This window comes from Zonotrichia leucophrys, chromosome Z (assembly GCF_028769735.1).
Source record: "Zonotrichia leucophrys gambelii isolate GWCS_2022_RI chromosome Z, RI_Zleu_2.0, whole genome shotgun sequence".
Classification (NCBI taxonomy): Eukaryota; Metazoa; Chordata; class Aves; order Passeriformes; family Passerellidae; genus Zonotrichia; species Zonotrichia leucophrys.
Window position 1 is genome coordinate 71,618,761 of NC_088200.1, and position 17,991 is coordinate 71,636,751.

The 17,991-nt window shown below is 38.3% G+C and overlaps 1 protein-coding gene across 5 annotated transcripts in view; it reads right to left on the minus strand.

Annotated features, from left to right (window-relative positions):
* XRCC4 (X-ray repair cross complementing 4) overlaps positions 1 to 17,991 on the minus strand; it is a 144,117-nt gene that overhangs the window by 116,288 nt on the left and 9,838 nt on the right. For 4 of the 5 annotated variants that reach the window (XM_064735758.1, XM_064735761.1, XM_064735759.1 and 1 more), the window contains exons 2-3: positions 12,670 to 12,819; positions 9,797 to 9,984 (exon numbers count right to left, since the gene is read on the minus strand). In XM_064735758.1, coding sequence (XP_064591828.1) covers positions 9,797 to 9,984; positions 12,670 to 12,808 — 327 coding nt within the window. In that variant the 5' untranslated portion in view covers positions 12,809 to 12,819. Of the gene's footprint in view, positions 1 to 9,796; positions 9,985 to 12,669; positions 12,820 to 14,043; positions 14,118 to 17,991 lie in introns of those variants that run through there. The other variant, XM_064735760.1, reaches the window with a different exon arrangement.

A 17,991-nucleotide genomic window follows, 5' to 3' on the forward strand; every position in this document is an offset into this window, starting at 1 on the left:
ACACCCCCCTAATCTCAGGCTACAGAGAGCTCAATATAGCCTGGAGAAACTGAGGTTGCCATCATATACCAATAAGTTATAACATTTCATATCTAATTTTAAAAAGAGTGCCTATGATAAAGACCATTCTCCCGATTGCCATTTTCTCTTCCAAAGCATTAAAACAATAAGGCACAAAGGTTTTTTGTCACCCACCAGACTACTGAAGCATTAACAGCATTATGGAGAAACCCACATGAATTTTTCAACAGAAATTACTACATTTCTTTTACCATACGGAAATATATTTCTTTCCAATGTCATGGTCTGGCTCAGGTTTAAAGTTGCAGCTGAAAGGAAAACACTCCTGTGTCATGGAATTGATGTTATTTTCCTAAACCATGTGACCTGACATGTAGGGACTTTAATTTCTTTTTTAATTAAAGTAGCTGCCATTTGTTGAATGACATAATTTTCCATGCTCAAGTACATAAAATAGCCAGTTTTGTAACTGTCATTGAGCAAAACCTGCAGAGTCACTCACACACCATGAAATACAAGAGTTTCTTCAGGTAAAAGCAACAGAGAACTGAAAATTAATTGACTAAAATCCAAGACTGGTGGATAACTGAGAAATGTTTCACTGCACCCAGTTTTGATGAATCAAAACCAAGTATGTCAGATGTGGTAAATGAAAGAAAAAGCAGTTACAGAATTTTGTTGACCTCTGCATTGGCTGCGCAGTCACAGAGAGAGCCTCCACTACAAAATGATGGTGTCGTGAAATTTTAACCTACGAAAGACAGACAGACACGTCACTGACTCAGTTTTAAGCTTCTCTTTTTCCATAAGGAAACTCTAACACTCCTGAAGGAGCAGAGAAACTCTTGAGTTTAGATAGATATATTTTGTCCAAATCTAGTTTAAACCCTTAAAATTGCAATTAAGAAAAATGTAAAGATTACATTTAAAATCTAAAAATCTTTTATAAGAAAAAAGTTGGTTTGAGAAGGAAGAAAAGTCCAGGGTGGTTGTCTCACCAGCTCTGGGGATACTGGGATTATCTAGCTCAGCTTTGTCAAGCACTTCAGCACTGTCAGAAGAGATATTTTCTCCTGCCACACTACTGACTTTCATAGGAAAAAGAAACCACATGCAAACCCACAACAAAACATTAAGCTGTCAAGAGAAGACAAGTTATGGTTAAAGCAGAACACCTTTAATAATTGCCATTAAAAATTTACAAGAAGTTAACAGAAGTTGTCTTTAAGGTCCATACCAGCCCTAATTATTCTATTATTTTGCAAGAAGTGAAAAAGATAAAATTGAGTGTTATTTGTGAATATCTATCATTATACACACATGATTTATATGTAAATCATTCAAATATCACGACCATCATCTCTGAACACACACATTCTCAGAACATTGCCTGGCACGCTTCACCTGGCTCTGACCAGGGGGAATTAACACCATCTTAAACACATTTGCCTTCTCTAAGAGCTCTTTTAGTACCCAGCAAAAAGAACCAGCAAGAAGTTACAGAAGCTTTAACACAATGAAGAAATTGTTCAGAAAAATATGTGGAACAAAAAGCTCATGCTTTTGTAATATGAAGAAAGGAGCAAAACAGATGTGAAATGGTTTAGTGGATGTTTCTGTTTAGACAGACCTGGAAAATGGAGTCTCCTAACAAATAAAAGATAGCAGGCAATTCCTACAGGCTTAACAATTCTCCACAACGACTCTTGATTTGTTATTATTACCGCAAAGCTCTTTAAACAACTTGGACTCTGAATAATATACACAGAAGTACGAGAGATTATGGATAAAGGTACTAATTCCAGAGAAGTGGCACCCTCTGGAAGCTTGTTACCCCGAGCTGACGTGCTGGGGTTAGGCAGAATGCACGTGTAACTCTAATTTTGGCATCCTGCTGATTATGTATACTGCTCCTGCTAGCCTCTCCACAATAGTGGTCTTGATTAAAGAGCATTGTTCAGGAAGGGGAGCACATGCATTTGCAGATGGCATAAACATGCTGCAGTGACTAAACAATGTTTGATGAGCACATGCAGCCCTGGCAGAGCCCCAGCTTGTGTTCTGCAAGCCTGGCCTGACAAACTTGAGATGAAACACACAGCTCAGCCACGAGGGGCAAAGGCAGCAGCTCCCCACTGCCAGGCCTGAAAGCAGTTGGTAAAAACAGCGTGTGAATAGATGTCACACTCCTCAGTCTCAGGTATTAGCCTGTCTCACAGAAATGAAACTCAAAATTAAGTATCTGGTTATCTGTCTTTCATCTCATGTTTGGGTTTTTCAGTGGGGGAGTGCTCAGTTTTTACTAGACCCTGATCCAAAAAAATACTATTTTATTATCTTATTCTCGACACATTTTATCTGTCCTGATTATTTCCTACGAATGAAGACCCTTAGTGATAGTGGATAAGGTGAGTCTTATTCTCTGTAAGTTTACTTCTTGGCTTTCAACAAAGAAAATAGTTGTTTTAGAAAAACTGATTTTAAAAAGTTCTTAAAGTTCTTTAAAGAGGACCACATTTAAAAAAGGAAAAATTAAAGGATTGGTATCTGCATGTTCTTTTCCACAGAAAGAACGTCCTTTTTGCAGTCATGTTGGTTTTATCCCCAGATTACATCCCTGAAAAAAGAACTGCTAAACTATAATTATGTCAGGTAACCAACAGAGATAACAGCCCCCCTTCCACTGGTTGGCAGAGCACTTCTGCTACCACATGTCCACATAAGGGCCCTATTAAAATCCCTTTCCCAAACATCTTTAGTGATTTACCCACGGCCTGCAAGGATTTTTTGGAACAAACATCTTAGTTATGTAGTTTACTGGCTTTTCAAGCTAGCACACCCACATAAGAGCAGACTGATTATTCCTCTGATCTCTTCAAAAGACAACTCATATTTAGTTATTTACATCAAGGAAAACATGGGGGTTTGCCCCTCATCACAGCTAGCAAAACCTTCAGGTGGTCTCAGAAACCTAACAGTTTTCTTGCATACAAATCAGTGCATATAAAACCAAAATAAATACTGTATGTATTAATGCAGTCCTTATTTTAATTCCTCAGTTTTGACCCAAGTCCTGGGCAATGTCTCACTAGTTCTTAATGAGATGAAACCTGCATTGCTCAATGTATTCCAGTCCACCAAGTCAGTAACACTGGCACAACCAAAACTGCAGTGGTGAATGGCTGATTTAGAAAATTCCAGCAGGACACAAGACTACAATTTTAACTCCTTTGTGAGCCCATGGAAGTAAAATATGACAGTGAATTCTTCTGTTTTCAATTATTAGCAAAGAAAACCTCACCAAAACTGGAAATAAAACAGTGCTTGTGAAGGCTAGACAAGTTCACATTTTTTCATAAATGTGCATCTTCCCCACATCACCTCAGGCTTAGACCACTCACCTAAATCAGAACTTGCTAATCAGCAGCTCAAGTTAGTCTCTAAAAGCTACATTAGATAAATCCTTTTCTTGTTGTTTTTTTTTTTTTTTCCTTCCCTTTCCTGAGAGTGATTCAGCTGAGAGGAGAAGAATATGGATTCAGGATACACTGAAAGAGTACAGTCAGGTTTATTCCAACTAAATAGCAAAATTCATCCCTGATGTTCCTGGGATGGATTATCTACATAGAACAACAAATTCTCATTCCAGCTAGAACTGAACACGTACAAACACAACTGCAAGGCAACAAGTTCAGTGTAAATTAATGGAAATAAATCTCCCATTGTTTTGCAAGATGTACAGCCATCAATTAAATGAGCAAAGAACTGGTATAAAAAAAAACTTGACTGCTTCCAAATCCCAGTGTTTGGCACCTCTGCAGCTCCTAAGAGTATTGACAATGTTCTGTTAAAAATCTGTGTTAAGCTAATAACCTACAGGTATTATTCACGCACTGAAAAGACAATGTGCTTTTATGAATGGAACAAAAAACAGTACCTCAAACTCTTAAAAACCCCCAAAGCTTGGGACTTATCTGAGAAAAACACATGCAGAAGGACTAGGATTTGGGTTCCAAAAATAAGAAAAAAACAGTTACACTTTGTACCCAGCAAAGCGGTTGACATGTAATTTTTAATGAAATGTCAGGCATTATTTGCAGAGGTACCTGAGAGGAACAAGAAAAGAGAATGAAACAAATAATCCTCTATGGAAGAGTTTTTTCCTGGAATGATACTACCCAGAAACATACCCTCAAAATTGTGTGATGTACCTGCCTTTCTAGGAAGCATAGTTTTTGCAAGAGAACCACATTTTCCAGTGAGACTAAAATATTTCAGAACAATTCTAATGGAATCTTCTACTCACCAGCTCCAAATCCATGTGCAATCTGGCGTTTAAAGTTTAAAACACAAAGATGCTTAGACTTTGTCCTCATGATAAAGAACACTCATTCCACATACTGACATGTAACAGGCGGTAATTAGCATTTTGTCAGATCCTATGGGCAAGCACAACACCTCACAAGGTTTTTAGGTTTTTTAAACTTACCAAAGTTAGTATGGTAAGTTTACCATTCTAAACTTATGGTGGTGCTGGTAGTTCCACCAAAAAAAGAGCTGATCTTGCTCTCCTCACTGGACACAGAAATTAGGGACTTGTCTTCACTGTTAAAAGAACATTTCATTTTTATCTGTGTCTACTAATACAGACTGACTTCACAGTGGAAAACCAAAGATATGTGTATTTTAAATCACTGCAGTAAAAGGAAAGAAATCAACAGGAAGTGCAGCACTTTCCTCACTGCACATCCTGCAGCTCCCTTATTTCTTCATCCCATCACCTCACAATATTTCCATATTTTTCACTTTTTAAAAAATGCAGGACATCCTGAATTTGCCCTTTTTTTACATTTCAAGACATTTTCTTTAACTGCAGCAGAAGTAATAGAGGTGTTGAAGTTACTCTAAGTTTAAACATATCCATTCAATATTATATAGTGGAAAAGGTGTTATTTTAGTGAACCCAAGAGTTAACATGAGGTTGAGAGCTCTCCTGTGCCTTTGCAGGTAGAAAGATGAATGCTTCCTCTGGAGCTGTGAGAGGTGAGAGAGTTTCTGAAGAGAAACCACTGGTGAGATTCCCATTGGTTTCCACGCCCTGGCTGCTGCTCATCCTCACAGAAAATACAGGACTGGGGTCTTGCAGTGCAGGTTTAGAGCCCACACACAGTAATCTCTTTTCCAGAGCACCTACTGTCCTCTGTAATTTGTGTTTGGGAAACTAAAGCTTGCCAATATTCCGTGATTTAAAGATTTCTTCCTCCTAAAAGGAAAGCATTTGCAAATGAAAGCAAGCCTTGATGTCCACACAGGGATTTGAAATGCTCAGCAGGTATTCCAATAAAGGGAAAATCTGAAAAAAATCAGAGGAGAGGAAGGGAGGGGAGATGACACAATAATACCAAGAGGGAGAAAGAATAACTGACAATTTTTCTTGCACAAATCCAAATCTGTTATTTTATGAACACGTTAAGTATACTTGAAATATGTTTAGATTCTCATTGTACTCAAGAAATACAAAGATGTCCTTTATGGTGTAATTTACAGCACACCTTAATGCACTTAAACTACCATTTTTCTCCAGTTGGATAGATCTAGTGAAATACACAGATCCTAACAGGTTGAGAAAAAATGAAGAGAATTTATACATCACAGTGTTTGAATCCTCCTTTTTCAACAATACCAGTTTTAAAGGCATAAATTGCCAGTATTTTAAATTAATTTCTCCAAACTACTGCTTATCAGAAGCAGCAATCAAATACATAATCTAATAGCTAAGCAAGGAAAATAGCTCACCAGGACTTCTGTCACACCTTGTACAGATACACCTTGTAGGTGAATTGCACACCTACTAATATGGTAGGGAATCATTTTCAGAAATTGTTTTTCTTACCTTAAGGCTACAGAAATGATGCATTGCATTTCCAGTGTACTTGAAATACCTGAAGGAACACCCGAGGTGAGATGGGGAAAATCATGTGGCACTCAGAATTCTGAGATTACTTACAAGATAACACTTAATGTTTCTATTACATAAGGCACATCAGAAGCCAGCTATTTCTAAAATGGGCTTCCAAGAAATCCATTCAAGTGTCTACTCTCGGGTCCTGAAGTACATAGACGTTAAGTGACAGAAGTGATATGAGAGTCATTACTTTCACACTGACCCAGGGATTAATCATTTCATCTTCCTCTCTCCTCAGCTGGTGGAATTGCCTGGGAAACAACCTGAACTCTCAGTGACCTTTCCTAACCAAACAACACATCCTCAGTGGTTTGTAGCAAAGTAGCTACTCAGACCTTGAACCAAGATAGTTTGGACGGCACAAAGAGCTCTACCAACTGCATTTCTCTCAGTTAGCATGCTGTGAAAAGTTTTGGTTAGCACAAGCTTCTCCAGCTTTTTTTTTTCAACTTTTACTAAACTTATAATGAACTCACAGCCTGACCAGAGAAATGCAGCCACAGGAAATGGGGGAGACAAATAACAGCATCTCTTCCACCATCCTAATTAGCAACAGTGCTGCTTCTAAGGTGGAATTTGTTAAGCTCTTACCCTCCCTGTTTACAAACTTGAGCAAAAGGCAAGGGAAAAAAAACCCCAGAGCCTGTCACATTACTGTAAAAAAAGAGACTGCTAGCACTCAAATAATTGTTTATCAAAGGCTATTTAGTCTATTTAATTGCCAGCCCTGAAGAAAAGAAAAAAAAAAAGAAAGAGCTTGCCGGATTTCCATTATTTATTATATGTGGAGTGACTCGCTGAAGCACTTGGAAAGATTTACTTCCCAGTGGTCACCTACTTAGATCAAGCACTAAATCACTGCCTCTGAGGCCGGTGTTTGTTTAGGTGGCAGCAGCTGAGCTGGACCAGCCTCGCCGGGGTCTCCGTGTGTGTGTGTGGCCCGGCCGGGGCTGCAGCTGGATCCGCACACAATTCCCACTGTGCTCCGCAGACATTGTTATTCCAGGGTCCTTCCCGACACGCCAGGCACCCCAGACACGGCTCCCACCTGTCCTGAGGGAGGTAAATCGCAAACACGCAGGGATTTTCACCCAGTGCGCCAGGATTCTCACAAAAACACATCGGGATTTTCACTGAACCCATCGGGATTTTCACCAAAGGCATGGGGATTTTTAAAGGCACAGCTTCTCAGGCTCAGCTGCACATCCTGAGGCACAGCCAGAACCAGTGTTTCTAAAGCTCAGGCATCACTATCTCTCCCGACCAACACTTCAAGATAAATAGGTAGTAAAACCCTTATGAACATTCCTTAAGATAAATTATTTTTCTTATTTTCCTACTTCTAAGAATTACAGGCAGACAGGGCACTACAAAACAAACATGTTACACAGTGCTCCCTTTAAATCAGACAGGAATTCTTCATGACTTGGGGAAGTTTTCCATCCATTCAAAACCCAAACCACCAGCACTCATCCCTTACATAAACCTTACATACACATCATTATTATATAGTGACTATTATAAACACTTTTTAAATTATATGAAGATACAGGTTTGGTTTCATTTCATCAAAGCAGTGCAGGAATAGGTGTAACATCCTTTTACAGTTCATGGAAGGAACCTCTTTGCTCATTACCTGAATAACAGGTGAATCAAACACCTTGTTAAGTCATCAAATGTACTACACTGGCAATACAGATAATTACAGCGCATTTTTCATTCTAGTCCCTTTCAAAGCAAGGGGCACAATAGGGCTGCCACCAATTCCACCAGAAAACACCTGGGCAGTAAAACAAATTTCCTTATCAGAAAGCATTTCCCAGTAATATGCCTATGTTTTCATTTGCTTAACATCACCCCACTATTTTCATTTGCACTCCTACAGACCACCCAACACAGTTTTGGCACATCATTAGACTTTATGGAAGCGGAGCTTTAGCAAGATGCTGCAAAGAAGGTAAAACTTACTTCAAATACCACGGTTTGGTACAACCATGAAAACAATAAACCAGGATCTAGATCAGAGATTTGCCAGTCATTAATCCCACGTGGGATGGAGAACTATGACAGAGCTCAGCTCTGGAAATCACTGGGCACAGGTGACTGCTGGTGATCAGCATCATATTCTAGGCAGGTCCCATTAAAAATAATTAAAATAATCAAATTTGTGTATATAAGCATGCATATGTTTCTAAAAAATAAGGCAAGGCATGTTACTGATTTTCTAAGACTACAAAATTTACTCTCAGGCACCCATATACCAATTTCATGAAAAGATTTTGCAGTAACTTTTACTTACATGGATTAATAAGCATTTTATACCGCAAAGTGTAACAATGCATTTCAGAAGTTTTTCAATTTTTTTAAAACTAAAAACTGTTAATTATTAAAGTGACAATAGATAAGCACTGAGTTTAAGTCGTGTTTAAGCTGCAGAGGAGTTTCTCTAGGCTTCCTCTGCACTAAATTTACATTTAGCTAAATATCAGCCCTCTGGATGTACTGAGCCCAGGAAGATTAATTTCCTAATGTGGTGCTGAAAGAGAGAGATCACAAATACTTCCACAGAGAGGTTGCGAAACGTTTGGAACATATTCTGTTACACACCTGAAAGCTATTTCTAATACTTAATTTTATTATTTAATTCTCTACAACTGCTTTGGCAATTTTATTTGTAGGCATCAGTTTAGCACAGGAAAATAAGAAAAAGTGCATTTTCACCTAAGAAATCCTATCTTATCTAAAAACATTCTTTCAACACCCAAAGTTTAAAGCATATATAGGAATCAAGGTTCTTTATATTTTCAATTTCTTTGGCCAGATTATTATTTTCCCAAATTGACATAAAGTAGTTTTCATACAAGTTAAATTTCTCATAAGCCTTAATTGATGCAGACATGTATTAGGTGACCCCACAAACACAAGGATGTTTTTACTTAATAAAAATACAGAATGTATTTAATCCGGCTTGCATTTAGAACATGTGTGACACAGAGCAGAAACAAAAAGAAAAAAGGATTCTTAATCTTAAAGCTCTCAATTTCCGAGTACAGTTTGGTCCTAAACTTTCAACATCTTTGTGAACAATCAAACAGCTCACAAGGTTTAGGGTCACTATGGCCTTGGGTAAATTCACAGAAATACTTATAATGCAGACTGGAAGACTTACATGCCCTAACTTTTGGCTCCTCAAGAGCCAAACTCACCTGAAATTTCCTATACTGCACAAGAAAAAGGGCATGTAAAAGAATTTTAAAAAAATAAGTACTGGGATATTCACCTTAAAGTTAGCTTCTTCTTCAGAAAAGTTTTAACACAGCAAAGCCCACCCTGAAACATCCAGAAGTGCCTACAGATACAGATAATACTGGTTTCTTTCCTGTTTTAAGAGGGTCCTTTCCTTTGCAGCCAAGCAAGCAGCATGGAATCACTTTCCCATTTGCAATTTATTGCGACAATTTCAACCTTAACTTCCATAATATCTAAAGTAGTTGAAAAGTTAATTTTAAAACTATGTTTTAGCATTTGAAAATAATCTTGCCTGATTTTTTTTTTCTAATTCAGGTGAGTAGTACACAGAGAGGATAAAAAAAAAGGAAAACAAGAGTGCACAAGAGGATACAATTTGAAAAGGGCAGCATCCACCCCAAACCACTCACTTTCTTTCTAGCTTGGCCCATGCAAGAGCTCACAACACTCATTCAATCTGGAGTGAGTATCACACATCTGATTTTAAAGATCATAATAAAATACAAAAATGTATTTCATTCTCATGATTTAACAGTTAAATTTAAACATTTATCTACTTACAGAGCCGTCTTTCAGGTTCCTTTCATAGGAGAAGTGACAGGCCTTATTCTGCTCATCCCTTGAAATCACAAAGTTGTATTTGCCAGCTGACTCTTCTCCAGCTATCAGCGCTTTCCTCAGCTCTTCCACATATTTTTCTCTGTCCATTTCTATGTCAGCAGCCTCCCTAGAAATGTCTGATTCAGACACTACCAGAAAAAAACATGTGAGGAACAAATATCCATATGTGTGGGAACATGTGCATTATGCATTATATACAAAGCATTGATTAATATACATTTACATACATATATATAAAATACTGTATTTATATATTTACTATACATATATATACACACATAGTGCAAGACAGATATATCCTAAAGTATATATATATATATATATATAGATATATATAATTTAAAAAAATATTTACATATATGTATATATATACAGACACACACTGACTAGATGACCTTAAAGTTCCATTCCAACCCAAGGCATTCTATAATTCTGTGATTCCATGGAATATTAGAAGATTATTTTTCCCTTGAACACACGTTGGTGTATCGCTTCCACTAGTGGAAATGTAGCAGGAATACTGGGGTTTTCAGAAGTTCTGTCTCCTTTTTTCCCCATTTGAAAATTGATTATTTCCTTATTGCTACTGATCCACAATTCTAGTTGCCTAAAATCACCCAAAACAGTACAGAGTGAAATGTGGAATCCCTTGCAGCAAAAAGACAAAAAGGAGTAGAAAAAGGAAAGTCTGAAGTATTTATAAAGGAAGCACTTGTCTGGAACAGTAATTTCAATACTGAGAAGATAAACTTCTAATAACAGTAAGAAAGTAATAAAAAGAAAGACACTATAATATTGGAACAGAGCACTGTGGGTTTGTTGGGTTTTGGGGTTTTTTCCCTGTATATGCTGCATGTTCCTTTATGATTTAAAACCAGCAGAACTGATCAATTATTAGGGAAATATGATATGCATTAATCCTCACAGATGTATTTCTTTAATCCAATACCAAGGTAACACACTAGATTACATTGTGTATTTGTGTGCTTCTCCTCCCCTCCAACATTCCCTGTTTTCCCTCTCTCCTTAAACATGACTCCTAACACATTTCATCATCACATTAAACATACAAAACCCATAAAAGACAACTCCATCAGCAGCTCTCACTCTCTCCCTGGTAGGTCTTGCCAAGGAAAATAATCCACAGCATGAGAAACCCAAAAGGGATTTCCCACAGCAGGAATATTCTGACCGTTGCTTTCCCTCCCTCCAGGTTTTGAATTTAAAATGGAAGCAGCCTCAAAAATGATGTGATAACTTTAGAAAGTGACCAAAATGTTTTGTTGAACGAAAGCACAGATCAGTACAGTAGGAAAGCCTCAGGCACAACAACATCAATCCCCAATGAAATTATTCAAGGGACTGAATAGAAGAAATTCAGTAGGAATTCAGAAATTCAGTAAGAATAAAAATAGAAATTCAGTAATAATTTATTAGAAAGGGATCAGATTCTTCCAGAAGAGAAAAAAACTTTACTTTGGATGAGCACCCAATGCTCACAGCAGAACTATTGTGGGCTTCTTTCTTTCCTTGTTAATGGAGTGAGGTCATCCTGCTTTCACTGCCCCTCTGTTTTGAGAAATCATTATCCTCCATTCTGCCAGATGCAGGAACTCAACAAAATGAGAACTGTGTCCACCTATTTTTTCTATACGCTACCAGCTACAGTGGCAAAGCCTTCACTTGCAGAAATAAGAATAATCTTTTTTGTAAATTCTAAACTGGGGATTTCTGAAGTCACATAAGAATGAGAAGATCCTTCAAACAGAAAAAACAATATTTGTCAGTGTTAACAACCTTTTTTTTTTGTTTTCAAAATAACTTGACTTTATTCCTGTCAAGGCAAGAAAGAAAAATCTTTCATTTCCAGGAATCAGTATTGTAATACGTGTATGTGCTTCATGCAGGAAGCCCTGATCAATGGAGCATTTGAAATGCTAACAGGAATATGGAAGAGCAGATTTAATTTATGTGCTGATTTTAATTTACATTTATCTAATCTCAGACCTGTATGAAAGCTTGGCTTGTGCAGGAACTGAGGAAGAACAACACCCACTGGGTAAGGAGAAGGAAGGAGGAAAGGAGCTACATAGATACTTCTTATCATTCAGACAAGGAGTCCAGAAAATAGCTTTGCCTACAATTTGCTTAAAATACATAATTCTCTTCGCCCTCTGAAATATTTTTGCTACTGTGAGAAGGGATTTTGATCAAGTGTTTGACACTTCTCAAGGAACACACAAATCTAACTGGGCATGAGAGAATCATGCACATATGCAAAGACCCATCCTCTTATGGTGGTTTTGGGGGAGGGGAAGAATCCCACAGGCTAAGTTTTTCCTACTGATAATTTATTGTCCCTTTTCCTTCCCAAAAATTCACTTCACCACAAAATTCAGCTACCTTTGTCTATTTGAATTCCATGAAAATATTTAAAAAACATCTGCAATTAAAGGCTTTATGGAGTCCAATTTGCAAATGGAACTTGTGTACACATTTGCTCGAGAATCTGGAGAACACACAAAAGTGTTACTTCAGCATCACTCCAAGAAATTATACATTCTTGAGAAAGAACAAAACATTGCATATCCATGTGCTGAATGGATTAGTTTTAGCTTTGACACACAATCTCTCCAGATTTCAAAGTTCTCTGGCCACATCCCAGAAGATCATGAACCCCACCTCTTCCATCACTGGGGACAAAACGCCCCTGGAATTTCCACACAAGCTGCAGGACACACCTTAGAAAGTGTTTTAAAAGGAGCAATTAAGAGCAGCAATAATTTAAATTAATGCATTTTTCTTTCCATTACCTGTCCCAGTCCAAGCACACTGACAGTCACTGAGAAGTAAACCAAAGCCAGTGCCTAAATCCTTTTCCCATGACACCTGTAGAAAATAGGTTGCTTCTGGATCAGAAACTGGATGAATTCTGTTCAGAGTCTTCTCCATCTTCCCAACACCTGTTTAAAAAGCAAGATAATCTTGTTATAACCACTGGGGTGATTTACAGCTTTGCATAACTAGCTTGGGGGTTGTGTGTGTGGGGAATATACAAATACAAGCATGCTTGTAATTTTATTCTACTTTCCTCCCCAAATTCACTTTGTCAGAGAACTGGTGATACTTGCAAACAGGAAACTGGATTATAATATGTAAGGTTTCAGTGCCAACAATTAAACATATTTGAATGGTCTCAAATTAAGAAGCTGTCAGGAAGCTGGGGGACAGGAAATTACTACACACAAGCTCTTCCCCATGTTTTTAACTCAATGCCTGCTATCACCCAAAGTACAGAATATTTAACATAACTCAAAATAATCAATATTCATCTGGAAGACTGCCACATGAAAGCTGCTACTAAGCTTCACAGCAAAGCAGAGGGTACAGGCAAATGCCAGCAACCCAACGTAAGTATCTTAAGCACTGGATTCTGCAGAGAACAAAATACATGATGTTACAGGGAACATTTCTGCTCTATGGGAAAGCAACTTGGCAACTTGTGTTTGACTTAAGATCTTCTCAAGAATCCCATGTATTTATACATAACCTAAGTGAAGTGACTGAGAAAAGGCTACATGGTCACTCGCAGACTAAAAATAGCATGTAAAAGGAAGAAAAACCCAGATGAGGCATTTAAATTTAAACGACATGCACTCAGTACAATGGTGCTTGGGCAGGGATTAAATGCTCTGTGGAAGTTTCCATCTGAAGTGCAGCAGTAAATAATCATGACCAGGATAAGTTCAGGCCCTGAAGGGACTCTGCTCTCCAAGCAGGAGTAGAAGGAAGCTTTTTCTTTGCTCCTGGACATGGAGAAATAAATCTAGGTACAGATTTAACTACCTTGGCTTCCCCCAAAAATAGATATTTTAAGGTTAGAAGAAGCAACTTCAGTTGACTGAACTGTTCCTAACCGTTGCTCAACTCTGCACTCAGTAACATTTCAAAATGCCTATTCAAAAGCAGCAAAATATATGAATTTAAGTGTTGGTTTTCAAGCATAAAGCTTTAGTATTTACATCCCTTAACCACAATGGCATTTACTATTACAGATGTCATACTCCACCTTTCTATTCCCTGAAAATGCAACAGAAATGAAAACATTACCAAAACATACATTGAAAAATTAATCTCAGTAAAAAAAAAAAAAAAAAAGAAAGAAGTTTTCTAGTTCCATCACTAACCAGCTGGCCATTTCTGAAAATCTACAGTGTGTCTGTGCACCTGTAAGCAAGAACAAAAAAATTAAATATTTGGGTGTGGACAGCTAGAACAACGCCTTTGCAATTAGTGACTCCAGAAATTAAGGCATTTTAAATATTTGTGGGGCACTAACTGCCTGGCCATGGGTCAGTAATGAGCACAGAGCAGGAAACACAAGCAATGCAGGCTCAAGCACACATGCATGCACTCTGCTCTGCCTGCCAGATTCCCTTTTGCTGCTTGTTAATTATGTTAAAACACAGTCTCTCGTGAAATATTTTCAAAGAATTCCTCCTCTGAAAGACAATGTTTTTAAAAATATTTCAATTAAAGACTGTAAAGCAGTACCAGACTGCGGACCAGACAACCTGAACAGACAGCACATAGGGTACTGAGGCATATATGTGTAGTTCACCAGGAAGGTTTTGCTTATTTTATGTGATTTTTATCACAAAGGAGAGCAGCATTAAGTGAAAAATACCTGCACTAGAGGCTTTCTTATCAACCCAGACTTTTTATAACAAAAAACAAAGCAACAGAATTACAGTTTTTATTTATGTAACGACAAAGCGAATGAAGTGTGAGTCAGAAAAAGTGAGGTCAAGAGTATCAGAGGAAAAAAAGCCTGTTTATTTATTTAAAGATGCACTAACAAGGTCTCTGAGGCCTGAGACTAAATTCATTTGATATAGTGATACTAGTTTCCCATGCACACATCAGTATTTCATTACAGTGATGTAGCACAGCTAAAAATGAAAGTTCTGTTTAGGCAGCACTATTGGTACCCCTGCGGTAAAACACAACCTCAACAGAACGAGGAGACACAACCAAGAATAATACCCTGAACTTCAAAACAAATGGAAAATACAGTTTTCCTGCTTTTCCACATTTTATTGTGCAGCTCTGAAAAACAGCATTTTCAAAGGAAGCATAAAATGAAGACGCTTTTTCTCCCAGCTTTCATCTCCTCCACAGTGCTCACTGTCCTTTTGAAAGCAGTGTATTACTTATTAGTCCACGTTTAGGATGTGCCTCTGGAAGAACTCAGCCAGACTCCATCTCCAAAGCACTCAACTCCTCCAACCCATCAGCAAAAGCTCAAGGACTCCTGGCTGTGTACAATGCCTATTATATGCTTGTCTTCAAGAGGAGGGTAAAACCACCTCCATGAAAATTAGTCTGACCTACACAGCACAAAAAAACATCCCTGCAAACAGTAATGCTGTACCTTACTGCTTTTTTAAAAGCAAAACAATTACAACAACTAACTAAAAATCCAAATCCCTTTTCCCCTTATCCCTTTTATGTCCTGAGAACACAGTCTTGACTGCAGTGTTCAGTAAATGGATAAACCACACACAGTTCAAGCATAAACATAGCAAAATAGACCAAAGGAGTTCCCTACTTATTTAACAACTACCAGTTACCACTAAAGAAATTGAAAATACAGACAATAAATGAGAGTGTATTCCTTATTCATTCACTATAAGGTGACTGCATGCACTTCATTCATTCTAAAGACAAATCTTAACAAAGATGTACAGCACTGTATTCCCAAAAAGAGATGCACTGCTCTGTATTTCAAGAGATGAAATAAAACAATCTCCTCAAACTAACCTGTCTCAGTGCACCCACCTACCCACTAAATTCATCACTCCATCAGTTTCCAGTGTGTCAAGCTTATGTACCTTTCACAATACTTCTGCCAGGTAAAAATTTCCTTATGAAAGAAAGACAAAACTATAAAAGAGGTGAAACTTTATTTTCTCTTTCAGATCTTTGGGGTAGAAAGGTAGGAACTGTGTTTCTGCTCAGAAAGGTTAAAACAGCCCCCTGAATTTTTGAAGTGTCACCATTTGGCAGCCCAGCTGTTGGTGAAGCTTGTTAAAACAAAGTAAAATACAATCATTGCACAAAAGTAGACTGTATTTTTATTGCTACCCAAACTACTGGAAGCAGCCTCTCACTATGGCAGCCTAAAAAGCCCCTCAGAGTCCATCAGAGCAGAGGAACACCCTCAAGTGCCATTCAGCGCCCAGCCCCTGTGGGCCGTTCCCATTCACCACCTCCACAAAATGAGAGCAGTCGGCTCCTTCTCCCTGCCCTGGCTGTGACAAAGCAAAGCCGCAGGCAAGTTTAGGCCTTGGGGCCACAGAAAGGCAGTGTTCCGTCCCTCTCCACGCCAGGGCCCCGGGGCCAGCCTGCAGGTGGGGACAGCAGGGTCCCACCCCACATGTGCAAATCAGAGGCTTTATTGAGGCCTTTGAACAGTCGGGGATTGAGCTGTTTATCTTTAGCACTTTGTCCCCGTGCTCCTTGGCGCCCGTGGGCGCCATTAGGCAATGTTTCCCTCTGAGGAGGAATCGGCTGTTGGCTGGTGCCTCTGCCCTCAGAACAAACAGCGCACACAGGCCCTTCTGAATGAACAAGACACTCTTAAAATGGGCCCACAAAGAATTTTATATGTTGTTTTGGATAGCACCAGGCATACACCAAAAGCCAAATCTTTCAGGCTGCTCCAACACAGCATCATTGATAATATTCTGAGCTTCACCACTTCATTTTTTTCTTTTTTCCCCATGCAGACTAATGGCTTTTTATTTTTTTTTCCCCAAATTGGTCGGACTGCAGGTGCTCCAAACCTCGGCAGCTATGCTTGGAAGGCTACTTACAGGCCAGAAAGAGCCACTATGTCTTTGAAATGAAGCAATTAACCTAAGTGCTTTCTTGCTGAGGAAAAATGGGAGCTATCCACAGGGAGTTCAGAATAGAAGACCACACACTGCTATTACAGTCTGCAGTTTGCTTCCTTCTGACACTGCCCAAACTACAGATCATAACCTAATAATCAGAAGAAAGTTAATAGTAAATTCATAATCAAGGAAGAGGTACTATTCAGGAGATGCTACATGTCCTCATAAGTAGATAATTGGAGATTTAAACCAGTCAAGAAAATCTCAAGATTGCTTTTAAAGATTAAAACTAGCTATTACCACATTTTCTAACAGAAGGAAATAAGATAATGCCTATATTTATGCATATTTCCAGTGATATATTTCATACAAATTGATATTCTCTCGTGTTAATTTAAAATTCCATTAACTCCTATACTTCAGAAGTAAGAACATTAAAATACCTGACAAAAACCTCAACTCTCACTCCATTAATCTTAGAACTACTACTGATCCAATAGGGAGTTCCTCTTTTCGCATTTCTTTTTGGAGGAACATGGCTGGGCCAACAAACATGAAGACAAATAACACAGCATCTTTCCTGTCCCATCTCACAATAATCCTCCCACTCTTCTGGCCACAATACTTGTTTGACAATGAAGCATAGTTCAATAATAACCTTCATGTGGAACTTACAGATAAATCTGGAAGCCAAAGAAGAAAAATAAATTAGAAAGAGCTTTGTTCCCTAATGCAATTTAGGGGGCTAAGACATTTTTGTATTACATGCACCCTGAGTAATATTTACTTGCTCTTTTGTTTAACTTTACTCTGTACTAAAAGCACATGGGTTACAATTTCGCCAATAATGCAATTTTGTCTTGGAGATAAAAGACATGAAACAAAAATTAGCACTTGGATATGAGGAAGAGACTGAATGATTTTCTGACTTTGCACAGAGGGGTAAGTGGGCCATTTAAGAAATTCAGTGCTCCATGGCAACATTTGATGAGGAGATCATGGGCCCAAGCGCAGAGACGAGGCTCACATGGCTCCCATTTGCACTGCTGCCTTCCCACTGCTTCATGGCAGCCACAGCACGATTGGAAACATGCACATGCTTTTTTGTGCAATTGTGTGTATCCCCCCCAAAAAACAGAAACCCCAAACCAAAGAACCAAAAACAAATTAGTTCTGAGCTTGTCAGGCTCCATGGGGACAACAGTATATGGAAGATTTGCCACAGGAGATCTGGAA